This window comes from Anolis sagrei, chromosome 2 (assembly GCF_037176765.1).
Source record: "Anolis sagrei isolate rAnoSag1 chromosome 2, rAnoSag1.mat, whole genome shotgun sequence".
Lineage (NCBI taxonomy): Eukaryota > Metazoa > Chordata > Lepidosauria > Squamata > Dactyloidae > Anolis > Anolis sagrei.
The window spans coordinates 68226962-68246826 of NC_090022.1; the positions used below are offsets into that span (position 1 = coordinate 68226962).

Below are 19865 nucleotides of genomic sequence, written 5' to 3' on the forward strand. Positions count from 1 at the left end.
ACTGATGTCACAGGCTTTCCTTGGACAGGGAACATCAGGAAATCTACCCTAAACTTGAAAATCCACTGTGGAATTTTATGAACAACACAACACACACAGATATGTACACACACATACAATGCTTAAACTATATAGTTTGGCTGTCAAGGTTTCCCCTGAAGAATCCTTACAATACCTCTTTGGTAAAAGTTGAGAATTCCCAGCTACTGCTGTAGATATCGACTCCCCTCTAGAACTATAATCCCCAAGTTTCCATAAGAAAAGGTAATAAATATTAAAACCATTACATTTCGTTTAGACTTCACTCTCCTTCGGAGAACAACATTTTCTTTATTTTTGATAATAATATCAGGTGTTTAGCTCGATGAACTAATCTCTGAAGGAATCTTATGTTGCATAATGATGATGAGAAAATATAAACAATAATATTATCTAACCTTCTGCCTCCCCAAGTCTCTAAGATTAAACTGGTGAAAAAGCATGTCATGCACAACCACTACAGTCAAGTGTCTGTTCTACAGTTCTTACTATATTTTCCTTGAAGCCAGAGTTCAAAGGTACAAAAAGGGTTTTGTAAGTGGTATCTCTAGACAGGAAATCAAAAAAGTCTGCTCCATCCTGGGTGGAATTGGCATGATCCAATACCAGCTGAAACAGAGAAAGCAAGCTCATGGTTATTTAACTGAAAGGAGGGGCAGAGAAGGTGTAGCCTATGGGATGTATATGGCTCTCTATCACCTCCCCCCTCAAATGCCTGAAATCTCCCCCAAGATATTAGGCTCTTACACATTTATTTATTTTATTTTTTGCAGTCCTTTTTTCCTCTCAACACCAACCAATTCAACACTTTTGCCCTCCTGGTCCAAGTCTTTTGAAAATTAAAAAAACCAAATAAAATGAAATTTGAAGTTAAATGATACGACAAAAAAAAACCTTCTCCTACCCTCTCCCAGCCCTGGCCGAACAGTATCAATGTGTCCAACTGAAATTACACCCATCAAAATGAGTATAAGTATTTCTGTAAAAATATAGACTCAATATACACAAACATTTTTCTTCCAAAAGTAAAGGTAAAGGTTCCCCCTGATATTAAGTCTATTTGTGTCCAACTCTAGGGGGTGATGCTCATTTCTAAGCTGAAGAGCTGCCGTTGTCCATAGACGCCTCCAAGATCACGTGGCTGGCATGGTTGCATGGAGTGCTGTTACCTTCCTGCAGGAGCACTACCTATTGATCTACTCACATTTGCATGTTTTCGAACTGCTAGGTTGGCAGAAGCTGGGGCTAACAGTGGGAGCTCACCCCACTCCCTGGATTCAGATTCAAATGTCCCCATAAATCAAAAAGAACAAAGAGCTTGCTAGCTATGTAGTCCTGTCAATGTAAGGACACTAACATGCCATGCTGTTATAGTGCTATTATTCCACTTTAACTACAATAGTAACATCCTATGGAATCCTGGGGTTTGCAATTTAGGGCGGGGTATTTAGAACTGCCAGCCAAAGAGCTCTTGGGCCTTGTCAAACTACAAACCCCAAATTCCACAGGATGTTCCTAAGGCAGATAAAGTGGAAAATCAATGCTATAACAATGTAGTGTGACAGAGCTTTAAGTGTGGGGAAGGGACTCCTCCCTCTTGATGCTCTTTCTAATAATCTATTCCACAGAGTTTCCCAGTTCTTTGAGAGGCCACATGGCCAAGCAAAAGCATAAGAGACGCCTTTGCCTTTGCCCTGCCTGCAGGGCATTATGCCCTCAGAGGACTCAGGAGAGGGCCTTCCCTGATGGGGCACTCCCATTATGGAGCACCTTCTTTTAGATGGCCAGTTGGATGCCAACATTGCTGTCATTCCAGCACCAAGTGAAAACATACCTGATTGTGAAACTTTAGCAGTCCAATTCGTTTTATACAAAACCTTGGATGTTTAAAGTTTTATTAGCCCTTTGAAGTTATTTTTTATTATTTACACTGCTTTAAATTAGTCAGGTTGTATGCTGCCATAATTGAAATATTTTAATATACATTTTTTAAAAGTGTCTTGTATTGAGTTTGGGTGACATCAACAACTATGATAGTTAGCCCAGTTCACTAGCCATCTTTTAGACCTTGCATAGCCAAGAATCTTAGATATACAACGCAGAGGTTGCCCATCCTTGTCATCAAAGCATGCATATGAAATTACCACTTACAGAATAGTAGAGTGAGAAGTTTGCAAACTGGCCCAGCACTGTCAAAAGATTTCCAATGCAAGTATAGCCATCTCCAATAAACCCTTCTTTACAACTACAGCTCACATCTGGCATGGAAAACAACAACAAGAGTTAGATGCAGCAGCCTGTGGATGTGATATAATATCCCCATTTTTGCAGAAACTGGCATCCCACTATTCCCTCATATTTATGAGAAATGGTTATTTAGCTCATATTTAAGCTTCTCACCTTGAGCTCTGTAGCAGTAAGCATCCCATTGCTCACTGATGTTATTTCGATAACCATAATTCACAATTCCCACACGATGCCCACCACACTTCTTACTTGGGTACACAGTTGGGTAACCTGCGGTTCTGTTATGAAGCCAACCTACTATGCACAGATGGAAACCCATCTGAAGGAAGGGAAGGGGGGAGAGAGAGAGAGAGAAAGAGAGAGGGGGGCTTTAATTGGTGTCATGGAATCATAGAGACCACACAGACGATCCAGTCCAATCTCCTGCCCTGTCCTGTATTTCAACCTGCCCACCATTTAATTTTTCCTCCTCTTTCATCACAGTTCATCGTACTACTGTCTTTGAACATCAGTTAAGCTGTTGTGTACTATTTGGCCTGGAGAGGGTAGCATTTCATTTCCTTTGCATGTCATCTGCATGGTGTCATCTCTCATGTGCCAGGCATTGTGTAGAAACAAGTTTCATTGCTCTTACTAGATCAATATTTACAACAGGATCATATTCTGAAATAGTTTTACATTTGGGTCCTCAAGGTGAAGCAAGAGTGGCTAGGACTTCCGCCCGACAGGAATACCAAGGATGTTTTTTTTTAGGTAGATGCGCCAAAACATTATGTTTCTTTTCAAAAAGAGTTCTGATAAGAGCTGAATAGCTCAAGCCAACTAGAAGGCAGTATGAATCAGAGCTTGGAAACATTATTTTTTCCAATTATAACTTAAAATCCCACAGCCAGCACAGCCACTGTGTCTAGGGTTTTCCAGAAAGTAAGGATTAGAGCTGCAAAAGGAGCTGAAGCCACTGAACCAGACCCTGGTTGCGTTGTTACCTGCTGAGCAGCCGAAAGCTGCGGAAGAGTGGCCACGGTGGCTCCCTCAGCCCCACAGCTGGCTTCAGCATCTTGGTAGGTGAAGCTGTATTTTCCTTTAGGAGACTGCAAGTGGAAGACACCAACTGTTTTATCTGGAGAATGAGATAAAATACTGGCTCATTCCAGTCCTTATTTAATTTGCACAAGTTGATCTGATTTGGGGACAGAAGGGAATTTGGCATGAGTACCACATGAGACTTTGTATTTCTAGGTGCAAAGATTACTGCAGATGCAGACTGTGGCCAGGAAATCGGAAGACGCTTACTTCTTGGGAGGAGAGCAATGTCCAGTCTCGATAAAATAGTAAAGAGTAGAGACATCACACTGGCAACAAAGATCCGCCTAGTCAAAGCCATGGTATTCCCTGTAGTAACCTACGGTTGTGAGAGCTGGACCTTAGGGAAGGCTGAGCGAAGGAAGATCGATGCTTTTGAGCTGTGGTGTTGGAGGAAAGTTCTGAGAGTGCCTTGGACTGCGAGAAGGTCCAACCAGTCCATCCTCCAGGAAATAAAGCCCGACTGCTCATTGGAGGGAAGGATACTAGAGACAAAGTTGAAGTACTTTGGCCACATCATGAAGAGACAGCAAAGCCTAGAGAAGACAATTATGCTGGGGAAAGTGGAAGGCAAAAGGAAGAGGGGCCGACCAAGGGCAAGATGAATGGACGGCATCCTTGAAGTGACTGGACTGACCTTGAAGGAGCTGGGGGTGGTGACGGCCGACAGGGAGCTCTGGCATGGGCTGGTCCATGAGGTCACGAAGAGTCGGAGACGACTGAACGAATGAACAACAACACCACACAAATGATTATGGGTCTATCAGAAAAATTGTTTGGACCTCTTAGTAAACAGTTTCCATCCTCGTATATCTGTGAATTTATTCTGATGTCCAAAATACTTAATATTTACTAGGACACATCAGCAAATGCTTAGCTTGATATTATCATTTTAATTAAGGTGCATGATTTTATTATGCCATTGTATATACTGTAATTGAAGCTGAGTATCTATGGATTTTGATCCTGGAAGCAAACAACAGTGTATATACCAAGGCCCCAATGTACTCCATTCTTTTGCACACTCTTCCTTCAGATACTTAAAAATGGCTATCATGTCACCTCACAGTCTTCTCATCTCCACACTAAATATATCCACCATCCTAAACTCTTGTTCATAGGGCTTAGTTTCCAGGCAGCTGCTCAATGCTGTGTGGGAATATCATCTGAGATTTAACCAGACTGTGTGTATCCCTCCTCATGCTAGCCAAAGAAATCCTGCTCAAGACTAAGTAATCTCCTCCATTCCCTGGACCCATATTGCAGAAGAATGTGTGGCATAAGACAAGACAATGTATTCCAAAATATTTTTCTTCCTGAGGCAAAAGAGCAAATGGCTCCTCCCTTCTCAAATTTATGTTTGCCATAGTCTAGGCCAGACAAAATAAATGATGATTTGCTGCACTTTCTTTGATCTGGGGTGGCTGCCTCGCGTTACCTATTGACAGGGCCTGAAACAAAGATTGTCCTATAGTATCATTAAAGATTACATGACAGGAGCCAATGCTGGTACCATGGAAATGCAGGTCAGTACAGATAGCTTCAGTGTGGCACTGCCCATTCTCTTCCAAGCAACGATCTGTGGGAGGGATGGCTTCCTCTAAACACTGGACTCCGTTGCCAACGAAACCCGGTTTGCACTCACACCGCCGGGAATTCTGCAAGGCCAAAGAACACATGCATCATGCCAAAGAGAAAAAAGGTCACAAGCTTTCCACAAAAATATGCAGACGTCAAACATCACCATTAAAAAATGATTCATTGTCAAGCACAAAGATCACACCACAAAGTATTTTGAGGTCTGTACCTCAGAATGGGCACTTCCTTTTACTTGAAGCTTTTAGTGAGAAAAACTGCTAGTTTTAGCAAAATATAGACTGTAAGCATCATCCTAAGTAATGGATTTAGAAAAATGAAGTTGCATGCACACTATTATGATGCTGCCCAAAATTGTCTCCAAAACTGCCATATGGTACATGGGGTTCACATTCAGCATTGGCATAGAACAATTAGGAGAAATCCTCTTATTGCTTCATCTCTCCCCTTCTTATCCCATGGGGAGGAAATATTACAAAAGGCCACCAGGATAAGCCTACCAAATGGGGCCGCCACAGGAGTTATGTGAGGTGCCTTGATATTCCTGCAACCATCACCCAGTTTTCACTTCAACATAGTTTCTACTGTTGATGGTCCCTGCACAGAAGGGATTTTCCTCAAGGCAGAGGCATACTTACGGGGCCAGTCCTGATACACGTGGCATGCTCACTGCAGTCTCCATTATTTCCATCTGCACACCTGTCGATAGGGCTGCAGACATAGCCGTCTCCCTCATAGTCTGATAAGCAGCTGCATGAAACATCAATTCCAATCTGTGTGCAGTTGGCATAGTCACTGCAGCCACCATTGTCCTCCCCACACTGGTTGATCACTATAGCATAAAAAAGCAGTTCAGTAGAGTAACACCTCTTGACCTGGTACCTGTCACTTCGAGATTGAGGTCTACCCGGAACAAGGTTTAGCTCAGACATGGGCAAACTTTGGCTGTCCAGGTGTTTTGGACTTCAACTCCCACAATTCCTAAAAGCTGGTAGGTAGGTTGTTAGGAATGGAGGGAGCTGAAGTACAAAACACCCAGAGGGCCAAAGTTTGCCCATGCCTGGTCTAGCTGATGCCATTTAAACTGCTTTGGAAGGAGGAATAAAGAGATTTCCTGACTATTCAGTGACAAGTCTTTTGAGAATCCACCATCCTGTTGATTATTTAATAATTATATTCCACAGGACATCCAGATTTTGGAATATCATCATGCTATGCATGCCATCAAATACATGGATGGAAGCGTCAGATACATAGAAGGAAGCAGATTCTCCTCCTCCCTTTATACAGATGCCTTTTCATTAGGATGTATTTTATAGGGCTCAGTTTATATCTTTAATTTGGAGGGGGGGATTTGTGTAGTTTCCGAGCTGTATGGCCACATTTTCTAGCAACATTTTCTCCTGACATTCACCTGCATCTGTGGCTGGCATCTTCAGAGACACATACTTTAGATTACCTTAATACCCTACCTATTGGTAAGTAATAAATTAATTTAATGAGGCACCAGATGTGTGTAAATGAATTGCCTTCAACATCTCTCTGCTGTTTTGATGGGATTCTATATGACATCCCACCCCTTATGTAAATTTCCAAGGTAACATTGAACTCAAAGAACACTAGATGTTCACAAGACTTCTGCCCATAACATGCTGTTCCGATCCTCTGAAGATGCCAGCCACTGATGCAGGCAAAACATCAGGAGGAAATGCTGCTAGAACAGCCTGAAAACCACATGAATCCTTAGTGATTCTGGCTGTGAAAGTCTTCAACAACACATCTTTGTTCGGCTTGGAACATTCTTGAAAATATATCAGATAGAGTAGAATTCCATAAAATAGACTGGAATTTAACAGGGGCAATCACGTCAGCATCTCTGTTTGGAAGAGACTTTAGGACACAAAATCAAATAGAGACAAGCATCTTCTGAAGTGGCACAAACAGTATCAGGGAAAGAACCTTGAAATTTAGACTAGTGTGTCCATTTCTTCACAGCAGCTCTCTCTCTGGTGATCTAGAGTGATAATTGGTCTCATTGAAGTGCTCCATCATAGAATGAGGTTGTAAAGCCACATATCCCATGACAAATTCACTTATATTTCATATTCTCCTCCTTACAGGAAGATTGGAAAGGATTCTAACAATACTGTGGTAGCAGTAGTCAATACAATTGAGCAACGGAGTATGTAAGAAGCCCAGTGGCATTAGTCCACCTCCCATTTTAGTGATATTATCATTAATTATCCCAACATGGCAAGACTCCTCATGCTACAAATGTTGGATTCATCCTAGTCATACCTGTGCATGTGATTCCATCTCCCTCGTAGTACAGTTTGCATTCACATGTATTATTCACTCGACAAACAGCATTAGTGTGACAGGCTGGAGAACACTGAGGCATTGCAGCTAGACATAAAACAAGCCAGAGAGGTCAGGCAATTCAGAGGTTTTCTTAGACAAGGAATCCTCAGAGGTGGTTTTGCTTGTTCCTTCCTCTGAAATATCGCCTGAAACAACTGGAATTCATTTGTAGCGTTCTATCCGTGTGCTATCCAAGGTGGACCCTGCTTAGCTTCCAAGATCAGATGGATCTTTAGGATACTGATGCCAGCGGTTATGATAATGGGGGAAGTCTTTATCATAAAAAATGACCCTATTTGCTTAAAATTTTCATAGAGGGAAAAGGTTTAAGTTTCCTAATGAATGCTATTTTTACTCACTAGCCTGACTTAACTCTTGCCACATTTATGCTAATGTCAATAGTAGGGATAACATTTCATTTCAGGGAAATGCCCTCCTCTGTTTCAGAACTTGATAGAAGGGACAGACTGTCTTTAAATGGTGTTGGTATTTATATTGTTTTTAGAGGGCAAATAGCTTTTAAACTGTTATTTATTAATGTTTATATTATTATGTTATTTAAATTGTATTAATTCTTTCTTTTCTTTCTTTTCTTTTTCATGTCAAGAGCGACTTGAGAAATTGCAAGTCGCTTCTGGTGTGAGAGAATTGGCCGTCTGCAAGGATGTTGCCCAGGGGACACCCGGATGAATTGATGTCTTACCATCCTTGCAGAAGGCTTCTCTCCTGTCCCTGCAAGGGGAGCTGAAGCTGACAGAGGGAGCTCAATCCACTCTCCCTGGATTCGAACCGCTGACCTGTTGATCTTCAGTCCTTAACCCATTGTGCCACTGGGACAATGAAGTGATAATTGTGTACTGCTGTCTATGGTTTATTGATATAGTATTTTCTGTATTTGTTGATTGTTGTAAGCCTGCCCCAAGTACCTTTGGGAAGAGGGGGCAGAGTATAAAAAAAGCTTCTTCTTCTTCTTCTTCTTCTTCTTCTTCTTTCACAAAACAAGTCATCAACTTGGACTTTTAGAATGAAAAAGGGCCTAATAATCTTTTTTTCCAGTCTTAATATGTTAGGTCTCACTCACATAACTATAACTAGATCAGCAGAATACAGTGGACAATGTTGGTTTTGGGTACTGGAGACAGAAGGTAACTTGCCCCTGAGGACCAAACTAAAAGTTATTCTAAACATGCTAAATAACTAGAAAAGAAGAAACACTTCCTGTAATACAATAACAGGAACATCAGTTGAGAAAACAGAGGGATGAAAGGGGTCACTTGGAGACATTTTCAGTGAGCCAAATATCCAGATTTGTTTATTTCAAGTCATACTAGCATTAGTCTTCCACTCTCTTGTCACTCAAGTGTCATGTTCCTGAACTGATGTAATTATTTGGGAATCTCTGTGTTTATTATTCCAATGTTGTAAAAACAACTTCATCAATTTGATGCCATGGGAGTTCATGCTTTTGACTACTTGGGAAAGAGGCTAGATGGGAATTTAGATGGCCTTCTGTTCCCCATATTGGCCTACATGTGTAGGAATGGGAGTGAAGGGGCCTCCCTAATTGGCACACCTAAAGACCATGGAAGCTGAATGTGTAAGATTTTGGTGTATAAGATCCTGAAAGTAAACCACTTTGAAGTGCTGAATCTAAATATAAGGGACACAGTGCCTATGTGTACATGTTGGTTTTCTGCAATATTTAACAATGCAATATTTGTGGGGGATATGTTCCTTGATCGATTGCAGTACCCGATAAGACCAAACACCATTAAATTACCTGACTTTTGGTCCTGACATATCATAGAGTTGTGTTGGAGGACCTAAAGATTTCTAGAGAGGTATTCATTCTATGAATGTACTAAGTTCTCCAGTGCATGATAGACATACTATGAAATCACCCGGAGGACCCAGCAAATTCCTAGAAGGACCCCTGACCCTGTGCATAGGTAAGTGAAACTGCAGATATGGATTTCACAGTTATGAGGGCCTTGCAGTATTTTAGACATTTTTGAAATGCTACTTGCAAAACCTTGGTGGGGTGGGGGTGGGGAATAACAACGAGATGGGAAGATTTCAAACAATAGGAAAACAATCAGGATCTTTTAAAAGAAATCACTCCATATGATAAAACAAAACAAAACATGGGGCCTTTACCTAGTTCAATTTCACACCGTTCCCCTATCCATCCAGCTGAGCAGAAGCAGAAACCATCTCCATGAATTCCTTCATTGCATATCCCATTCTCTGTACAATTGCATTCTGCAAAACAAAAAAGTAACCAGCATTAAGAGGATGCTGACAACTGTATACCATAATTCCCACACTGAGTGATAGGCAATAAGGTCAGCCATTTAAAAAAAAAATCGAAGTACTAATTATTCTATAAATGTTACTAATGGTACTATAAAGATCTCTAATTAAATGAACCATATTTTCCCCAATGAAATATAGATGTTAAATCCAGAGGGGACTTTCTCATTACATGTCAAGGGTGTATCCACAATGCAAAATTATAGCAGCTTGACGCTGCTTTGCATTGCTCTAGCTCTATCCTAGGGCATAGCCTTTGCCCTTCTCTACCAAAGAGAACTGTTGTTTCACCCATTACAAATCATAGGATTCTGTAGGATGGAGCCATGGTAGTTGAAGTGGTGTTGAGCTGCAATAATCCTACACTGCTGGGGTGAAAAGGACAGCCACCAATGCAGCCTTCAAACATGTTAACAAAGAATGTTACTTGTGGTTTTAAAAAAAAGTTATACTTGAAGCAGGACAAAAGTACTGCATATGAGATATGAGTATGCAAGTTTCTGCAAATGTCCAATCTGGAGCTGGTAGATCCAAGCTATGGATTTTCTGCATGATGGACAACATAAGAGTTACCTTTGCACTCGGGCCCGTAGCGTCCTGGGCTGCAATGCTCACAAGCTGTTCCAATGAAAGCTGAGCTGCAGTTGCAGTGGCCGGAGCCCCTCTGCCCGTCATCACATGTACCACGATTATTGCAGGGGGCCTCAAGCCCTCCAGGACATACTGGAAAGGCAGAACCACAGAAAGTGAACCAATCAAATATCTTTCTTCAGGAGGCTTACTTACTATTACTCACTATTATTTTGAATAGAAGACCTGCTGCCAAGAAGTAAACGACAAACGTAGTAGTGAGAGAGTGAGTGAGTGAGAGAGTGAGTGAGGTGAGTGAGAGAGTGTGATTTGCTCAAGGTCACCCAGTGTGTTTCCATGACTGATGGGGATTTGTACCATGACCTTCAGAGTCACAGTTCAGCAGCCTAATCAGTTAGTTACATTTTCTTTAAAGGTGTTACAGTCATAGTAGAACATGTCTCTTAGCGTTAGAGATTGAAGCAGGCCTTCTTCCAGTTTACTCATTTTTCTTAAAATGACTGTCTTTAGACAGTGAGCCTCCAACCTATAGGGCCCATATATCCATTAATCATTCTAAAGCTGTGGTTCTCAGCCTGTGGGTCCCCAGGCATTTTGGCCTATAACTCCCAGAAATCCCAGCCAGTTTACCAGCTGTTAGGAGTTCTGGGAGTTGAAGGCCAAAACATCTGGGGACCCACAGGTTGAGAACCACTGTTCTAAAATTACTAAGAATTATTTTGGGCATTACATTTTTTTCATAAGTGTCATTATCTAGTCCTATCATTTGCATGTAAATGTATTAACCAATATCAACATTACATGAGAATATATACCAAATGGTTATAAAACGAACCTAGGAAGAACTGCCATCTCTGGACATGCTTACGTCTCCAAACAGTGGAAAGATCTCGGCTTTTCAACAAATCCTTACAACTTTCAAATCTTCTGCTTGAATAAAAGTTTTGTAAAGTGGTCATAAAGGATGTGTGGGAAGGCCTTGATCTGAACTGCCCCATTTGAAGCTGTAGATGGAAGCATGCACACTAGAGAAGGAGGAGAGACCTGGTCTGGGGCACTAGGTTAGATTCCAATCCCTGTGACACTGTGGAGGGCATAGCTACAACCTGCTCAGTATTATTGCCTCCTTGTCAAAAGTGTCATCTGGAGCCTCGTCCAAGGAATCCATTTCACTCTCCTGTCTCCTTCCACACAGAGAAGTAATCGGAGTGGGATGAAACTCTTGAGATCCAGCCTCAAGATTCAGCCAGCTCTCAAAATGACACCCAAGGGAGTTTTACTCCTTGCTTACTTCCCTCTGAAGATGCCAGCCACAGATGCAGGTGAATGGTCAGAACACGGCTATACAGGCCAGAAATCACATGATACCCCAGTGATTCCAGCTGTAAAAGCCTCCAACAATATAGTGAAGCTTAATTCTGTACCAAGACATGAAAATGACCCCTTACCTTGGCAATCTTTCCCATAATGGTTTTCACAGCACCGGGGTTCCCACGCAGTGGCAAAGCATGATCTCTTACACCCCTTCACCAAATCCATTCTTGGAGGCTTCCATCTGGGCCTCTGATATCTAAGAAACGCGGGCTGAAGCCTTGAAGCCGGGATCAAGGAACCGCGATTTTCAAAATACAAACAACTCTGGGTTTCCCCCTACAAGGGAAAAAACACTCAAATCTATTTTAGTTTTCCTCTCTGGAACCTGTAAATCACTAGGGCAGTGTTGTGGGCACTATGCTGTGCTGTTTGTTAGCTGCCCTGAGTCCTTCTGCGAAGGTTGAGATAGGACGGGATACAAATGCCCTAAATAAATAATAAATAAATAATAACCTGGGGGTTGGGACCCCTGGGGGCGACATGAGGGGGTGTCAGAAGGGTCACCAAAGACCACAGGGAACTTTCATGTCTAGCTTACCAGTTCAACTGATCCAGTAGGACAAGAACGTTCAGCACCACAGGGTCCACACAGAGCGTTCTGGGAAGAGAAGGAGGAAGAGAAGAGAAATAGGAGGAGGAAGAGTATAACTAGGAATCATTACTTTAATGTCATTACATAAAACTTGCATTGCTACCAAAGACAATGGGTTAATACAGCATAATAGAAAACCTGTCTCTGATTAAAGTTTGATCACACCATGCCTCAGCAAATGCTGGTTCCCAAATCTCTTCCCTGGTGAGATAAGAAGCATGTAGGCAGGAACAGAAAATGTGGCCTTCCAATGGTTGCAGAATTGTAACTCCCATAATCCCGTGTCAGGCTAGCCAATGTTAAAGGGTGATAGCAGATGCTATCTGGGGAACCTTCTCCATTCCTCTGGTGCAGGAGGACATTTGTAAGGGAGAAAACCACAGGACCAAATGAGGAAGAATATAATCTTTCAGGCACCTGCTTATTTCACATTCGCTCTTTCCTCCCCAAAGCAATCTTAGAGGCCAACTGACTGGACAGCGGTCAAACTAAAAATGACGAACAGGAGCATTTGCAAAGGACAACTTCACACAAGCAAAGGGTTCAATTTGTGTATATGTGTGCCTTGAAGTCACTTGTCAACTATGTCATACAGTTTTTTACAGCCTCATCATATGAGGCAAATTAAGCATCCTAGGATGCTTTTGGGATGCTTCCTCCTCACCGGATACCAGGTGCCATCAAACGCATGGCAACTTCCAGCAGGGCCCTGTGGAGGAAGTGTCCCAGAAGAGGCATAGGAGGCTTCCCTCAGAACATGGGGGGCTTCCTGTGTTTCATAGAAAATTACAGAGCCAAGCCGCGGCCGTGATGTTTCCTCACGTGAGATGAGGGGCAACATCAGCTGTGGGCGAGGCAGGCTGCAAAGTGCCGGGATTGTCCTGTGGGATCTCATCAGAGAAGGGGTTGTCTATTCCTTCATAAACATAGCCTATAGCATCTGGTAGGCTAAATACTAACTAGGGCTGGCCCTCTTAGTGGGCCCTTTTTTGATTACTTAGGCTCCAAAGGTTCAATACCCATGTTTTAATTTTCAGATACAAATGCCCTCTTCCCACATTACTATCAGAATAAAAAGCCTAACTTGGAAACCCTATTATTGTGACCACCAGTCTGGGGACTTTGAGAGCTGTAATTCAGAATTTTTTTTCCAACCCTGAACTTTGTTTTATGACGTGTAATTCTTCAGGAGTGGAATATTTTCATTTGTGATAGTGGGACTCTATGCTGACAAACAATCTTTTCTTGCAATGTGTTCTCTCCACTGCTAGTCATAGTCACAGATTGCTCAAAATCCCTCTCATACTTTTTAGTATTAGTACATTGTAAGAGCTTTCTGGAGAAATCTCCCAGTTATTCTAGACCTGGTTAATTTCCTTAACAAAATTTCTTCCACTGAAATCTAATTCTCTGGGATTTGTTAAATGAAAATGATCAATCAACAAAGGAGAGGCATAGAAATCAACACTTTGTGTATTTTTAAAAAAACCACAAATACTCACTGAAACCTCAGCAGTATGAAATTCATCACAACGAGCTCCCAAGTCTTGAGGTTCCAGAAGCTTATCAATACCATAAGCAATGCCCACATTAAATTGCATATGCCTCTGTACAATCTTTGCATTGCCATTATCCACCAAAATATCACCCTGCAAGAAATATCAGAAGACAAAGAACTGTTTGTATGCGTTTAAATCAAACATTGAGCTCTGAAACCCACTTCTTCTTGATCTTTATTGACTTCTTGCACTTGCTTGATCACTATTACTACTATTTCTTGAATGGAAGAGAAGGGAAGGGCAGACAAAAGAATCTGAGTTCCTTACTAACAACAACAACATACTTTATTTATATTCTGCTCTATCTCCCCAGGGGGACTCAGAGCAGATTACAGAAATTTACATGGCAAACATTCAATGCCATTGCACAATTAACAGCAAAGACTGTCAGTAAGAGGCAAGGCTTCCCACTTTTTTCCATCTCCAGCATCTGGAAGCTGTCCTCGACTCAGCCATGGGGTGGTGCTGTTGTTTCAGTTTCCATGCCAAGGAGGATGTTATCCTTGGATAACTTCCTAATTGAATTTTTACCGGCATGTTTTTTCATGGGCACCTTTTACCTTCCCCGCCAAAGCAGTATCTATTTATCTACTCACATTGCTTTGTTTTCTAACAGCCAGGTAAACAGAAGCTGGGGCTGATAGCAGGAGCTCACCCCACCCGCGGCTCAAACTGTCGACCTTCCGGTCAACAAGGTTTACAATAGCTGGTAGTTAACCCACTGTGCTAGCCACTGCAATAATAACTACAATTATTATTATTATTATTATTATTATTATTATTATTATTGCCCTATTTTTTGTCAGGACTGTGAAACAGAAATGATATATTACACAGAACAATACCTGCTCAGTCCAAACACACATTATAATACTAAGATTGGAAAAAACCAGTCAATCATATTTCCAAATGTAGAAAAATCTCCGAAAGTAGAAAAATGTCTTAACTTGGTGCTCAAAGGATGAATAGATTGGGGCCAAGTGGGCCTCCCTGGGGAGGATATTCCACTGATTTTTTTTTACTGTCAATCTTAGAGACTGATGGTAAAATATTATTTAAAAGCAGGAAAAAATCTATTTTAAAAGCTGCTCAATTGAAGTTCAGACATTTAGCTCCCTGACCCATCATCCCCTGCTCTAGTTTGTCCATTACTCTCTTGCCAGTATTGCATAGTCCCTCGTGTCTGGTTCTATTTCCTCAGTGAATTCAATTTTGTGTCTTTATCATGTTTTTTTGTGTACGACAAGCTTTCTATTCTACAGCCTACTTTGTCTTTTAGTACAATCCAATACTGTATAGATAGCTGTGGGGAAATTGCAGTGTTGTCTGGTTGAAATGACCTCAGAGAGGGAAAGTCAGTAATTTTGTCTCTTTGGTAGGAATAAGAGCTCACCTTTAGGCATAGAATACACACACACACTTTTGAGAAAATGACTTTTTTTTCCAAAGAACAGTTTCAAATAAATGGTTACTTACTAAGTCTCTTTTGCTGCAGCTAAATGAGACTGTTGAGCCATGCAGAGTCCTCAAAGAAGGTGATTCTGCTAGTTTGGAAGCTAACATCTAATATCAAACAAAAACGAAACAGCATTCAGGTAGGTTAAACATTTACACCCAAACTAAGGCCCTTTCTACAGCTTACAAAACTTAAGATATATTAATAGTATATTTATAAAGCGTGAAATACAAACAAGAAAGCTCCATGTATTGTGGAAACATGCCCATTTCAAGATTTTCTATAAAACGAATCACAGCAAAAACATTTTAAAATGATAGAAGCTCCCCAAAACACACACCTACTATGTCTCAGTTTACCTTTGTATCTCTGATCATGTGGCCTTTAAGGTAAGCAACCAGCTTGCTCTGGTGCTCTTTGTGATACAACCACATCTTCATCTTGGTAGGAAGGGAATTAAATGCAGCATCCGTAGGCCACAACATGGTGAAGGGCTGATGAAAGATGTTGTTCACCACATTAAGAAGCCCTGTCTCCTGCGCAGGGACAGAAAACAAATGCGTTGGAGCAGATAAAAACACAACTGAATGCCATGACAATTTAAACATGCCATCTCAAGCTGGGTCTACACTGCCCTGTATCAAAAAGTTACTAACAAGTGCTGCTCATCCACATTTTATCATCAATATTTTAAAAAATCATTTCCTGGATGTGTTATGGATAGCAGAAATGTAAGCGTACTTTACCTATCAAAGGAGATGAAAATCACCTGATTTCTTAGCATCAAATATCCTTACTATGTGATACAGATGAAGTAGCTCTGTTGAATTCAGGGTCATGAGATACACTTTATTTTGCACCTGAGGTCCACCAGTAGGATGGCAAGCATGTTGAATTAAAGATAGGGTACTTCTGAACATGACTTCAGCCCAGTAACGCATTTTCACCCTCAGAACTGAGATTACAGTCAACACACACATACAAAGCTAGTCCTGCTTTCCACCAAATGCTTTTTGTTTCTGTAACTTTTTTTTGTTATGGAAGGAGAAAGAGATGTTGTGATTTTGCTTTTGGCAAACAATTGAGAATCAAAAGCCATTGACAAGTTACTAAAAAAAAAACCCAGAGATTCAAAGCTTAGCATGTTTATAACCTCCACAGATTCCCTAGCCAGTATGTCCAATTTCCATTGGAGACACTTCCTCAAAATTGGCAGATACCCCAGTAGATCCCAAGCGGATGTCTGACCATCCTTCTATGGCAGTGGTTTCCAACCTGTGGTCCGTGGACCACCAGTGGTCCAAAAGAACTAAAATATGGTCTGCGGCCTCACCACTACTACACCATTGCAAGAGAGTGACTGGTCTCGCAAAACTCTCTTATAATGCCGAAGCTTATTAAATATGGTTTTCTGTGGGCGAGCAGATGGCGACTACTGGATGGCATATGTTCTGTATCAGAAGCTAGAGCTGATGTGGTCTATCTAATGAAATTTTCTGAGGGCCCTTTCACACAGCCCTATGTCCCAAAATATCAAGTGTGGACTCAGATAACCCAGTTCAGAGAAGATATTGTGGGGTTTTCTGCCTGGCTTTTTATTGTATTAATGCAATGTTTTAACTGTTTATAATTATTGTTACTATGTATTTTATTGTGTTGAATTGTAGGCATCAAACGTATGCCGGCTGGAAGCCACCCTGAGTCCCCCTTAGGGGGTTGAGAAGGGCAGGGTAGAAGTACCCAAAATAAATAAATAATAAATTGATATTCTTGAATATAGGACTGTGTGGAAGGGCCCTGAATCAGCACCCCAAATAACCAAGCCAAATCTAAAATTGACCAAAAACTGATTTGTAACCCTTTTGGTACTAATCTTGGAGAGTGGTCCCTGGTCAAAGTAGTCCCTGGTCAAAAAAAAAGGCTGGGAGCCACTGTTGTATAGGCTAGTGAGACTCTTGGAGGAGAAGATTTAAGGCTGAAGCCTCTATAAAGACAGTGTGGAACTGAATGTACTCCAGGTTTTTTGGATGCCATATACAAAATGTCTTTTGCCTCCATGCTATGAGAGCACAGAGGTAGTTACTTCTATTACCATAGAATCAAGTGGCAGAATCCTATTAAAAGTACAATCAAATCAAACAATCTTCTACTCTGAAATATATTTAGAACTGAATATGAAAGTGCCATCCTTTTCATAGTAATTATAGGTGTTTTGTTATAAGCACCGCAGCTGAAACCGAATGCAACTTACATTCAGAAGTTTACTGTACATTTTGTATCCATAAGCCTCTGCAACCTCTGTGATGGATTTCTGGAAGCAAAAGAGCAGCCATTAGGAACAAGGAGTTTCTGTGACACTAGAGGGGAAATCCAAATGCATGCTGTCATCTCCAAATGGCCTTTCTTATGTCTATTACACTCTCAAGACTGCATAGACTACAATGTATATACACTAGTTGGCACAGCTGAAAAGTCCCGGTGAGTTCAAGGTGAGGGTTTATACAAGTCAAACTGTAATTTATTTTCTTCTATTTATGACTTTTGTACCCAAAGACAAAAATCAGCACAAAATGCATTGATTTTGTTCTTTTTTGCCTTTCTAAACTTTGTACCCACAGAAAGAGATGGGAGACAGAGACTGAGAGAGAGAGAATGAGAGAGAGAGACTGAGAGAGATGCAGTCTACACAAATATACACAGTTAAATGATGGATCCTAAAATCTAAGACAATTGCCAGGGCAATTGACTAACTATCAGTGATTCATTAATCTTAATTCAAATTGGAGCAAAAATGTTAATGAGCCATTTAAAAACTTTTTATTACTTTTGGCTTACCTGTGATATATTGGATGGAATGCTCTGATTCTGCAGATCATACGGGATTAAGATCTTGTCAATGAAATGTATGATGCCATTTGATGCAGTGATATCACTTTCAATTATCTTTGTGTCATCATTTAAATACACACTGTTCTGAGAAAAAAAGAGACAAAGTACACTATCCCATCAAATGTACTTTTTTAGAAGCTCGATGTTATGTATTATGTGAAAAGCGTTTTGATTCTTGATTTATCAAATTTTCTGGCTCCCATTCTTGACTATTCCTGGCTACTTCCCTGCTTGTTTTTTAAGTGATACTCATCTGCCAAAACAATTGGGGCCATATCAAGCTAGGCTATACTGGCAGCATTAAAAATCCTGTTTGCTCAAATATGACTAATGGGACCCTGCAAGCTTCATTTTGCCCACCTCTGGGTAAGAAGCAGATGACAGGATTTGGAGCCCAGTGGAAACTGGAAGGTACATTGGCAACTGGAAGGGGCACAGAATAAGCAACTACAACGGGAGCTGTAACAACTCATACCTCTTTCATAGAAACCTTTATTTTGTGTCCGGATAAAGCTGTAATCGAAGTTTGTGACTCTAGGTCAGAAGACTGTAGAAGATGGCAGGTGACCATGTGATAGCGAAGCAAATCTTGGATGGCACCTTTCTTCTCCCATTCTGAAAACTATAGAAAATATAGTTGGATGGAAATTGAGCACTTTCCCACTGCATTTAAGTTGGTCAGAAACCATAATAAAATATTAACTTGATGCTTCAACCTAATTCCAATTGCTGTTATCAGCTTAGGCAAACTCTGTAAGGGTACATCTATGCTATAAGTCATGTGAGTTGTAGTTTTACAAGCTCTCTAGCCTCCTATACAAAAGTATTTTTTAGCATCTAGCTCTGGCAGTTATAGTGGTGTCAAGCTGCATTAATTCTACAGTATAAATACATGCTGAAATATTAAATATTAAAATATTTCCAATATATGAACTCAATACCAGTGCTAACAGATAGCACTTGCCACCACATCATCCTTGCCCTCAGCACAACTACCACCACATACTGAAGAAAATTGAACCAAAGTTATTTATACAGCAAAACTTCAGATGAAATAAATCATGCTCAAATGTAGCCATTTAACACCTAGAGCAGTGTTTCTCAATCTTGGGGTCAGGACCCTTGCAGAGGTTGTGAGGGGGTGTCAGAGGGGTTGTCAAAGACCATCAGAAAACACAGTATTTTCTGTTGGTCATGGGGTTTCTGTGTGGGAAGTTTGGCCCAATCCTATCACTGGTGGGGTTCAGAATGCTCTTTAATTGTAGGCGAAATATAAATCCCAGGAACGACAACTCCCAAATGTCAAGTCTATTTTTCCCAAACTCCACCAGTGTTTACATTTGGGCATATTGAGTATTTGTGCCAAGTTTGGTCCAGCTCCATCATTGTTTGAGTCCACAGTGCTCTCTAGATGTAGGTGAACTACAACTCCAAAACTCAAGGTCAATGCCCACCAAATCATTCCAGTATTTTCTGTTGGTCATGGGAGATCTGTGTGCCAAGTTTGGTTCAATTCCATTGTTGGTGGAGTTCAGAATGCTCTTTGATTGCAGGTTAATTATAAATCCCAGCAACTATAACTTCCAAATGATAAAATCAATCCCCCAATAACCCATCCATATGAAAATTTGGGCATATCAGGTATTTGTGCAAATTTGGTCCAGTGAGTACATCCTGCATATCAGATATTTACATTACAATTCATAACAGTAGCAAAATTACAGTTATGAAGTAGCAATGAAAATAATTTTATGGTTGGGGCTCA

General features: G+C 40.9%; 1 protein-coding gene across 1 annotated transcript in view; it reads right to left on the bottom strand.

The window, feature by feature from the left end:
* Positions 1-19865, bottom strand: part of STAB1 (stabilin 1) — a 104117-nt gene that overhangs the window by 5132 nt on the left and 79120 nt on the right. The window contains exons 48-64 of the mRNA XM_060765865.2: positions 18576-18722; positions 18047-18184; positions 17463-17522; positions 15571-15747; positions 15232-15318; positions 13699-13845; positions 12143-12202; positions 11679-11880; positions 10213-10362; positions 9484-9588; positions 7264-7371; positions 5604-5797; positions 4883-5027; positions 3273-3406; positions 2440-2605; positions 2191-2297; positions 529-648 (exon numbers count right to left, since the gene is read on the bottom strand). Of these exons, the coding sequence (XP_060621848.2) occupies positions 529-648; positions 2191-2297; positions 2440-2605; positions 3273-3406; positions 4883-5027; positions 5604-5797; positions 7264-7371; positions 9484-9588; positions 10213-10362; positions 11679-11880; positions 12143-12202; positions 13699-13845; positions 15232-15318; positions 15571-15747; positions 17463-17522; positions 18047-18184; positions 18576-18722 (2247 nt within the window). The remainder of the gene's footprint in view (positions 1-528; positions 649-2190; positions 2298-2439; positions 2606-3272; positions 3407-4882; positions 5028-5603; positions 5798-7263; positions 7372-9483; positions 9589-10212; positions 10363-11678; positions 11881-12142; positions 12203-13698; positions 13846-15231; positions 15319-15570; positions 15748-17462; positions 17523-18046; positions 18185-18575; positions 18723-19865) is intronic.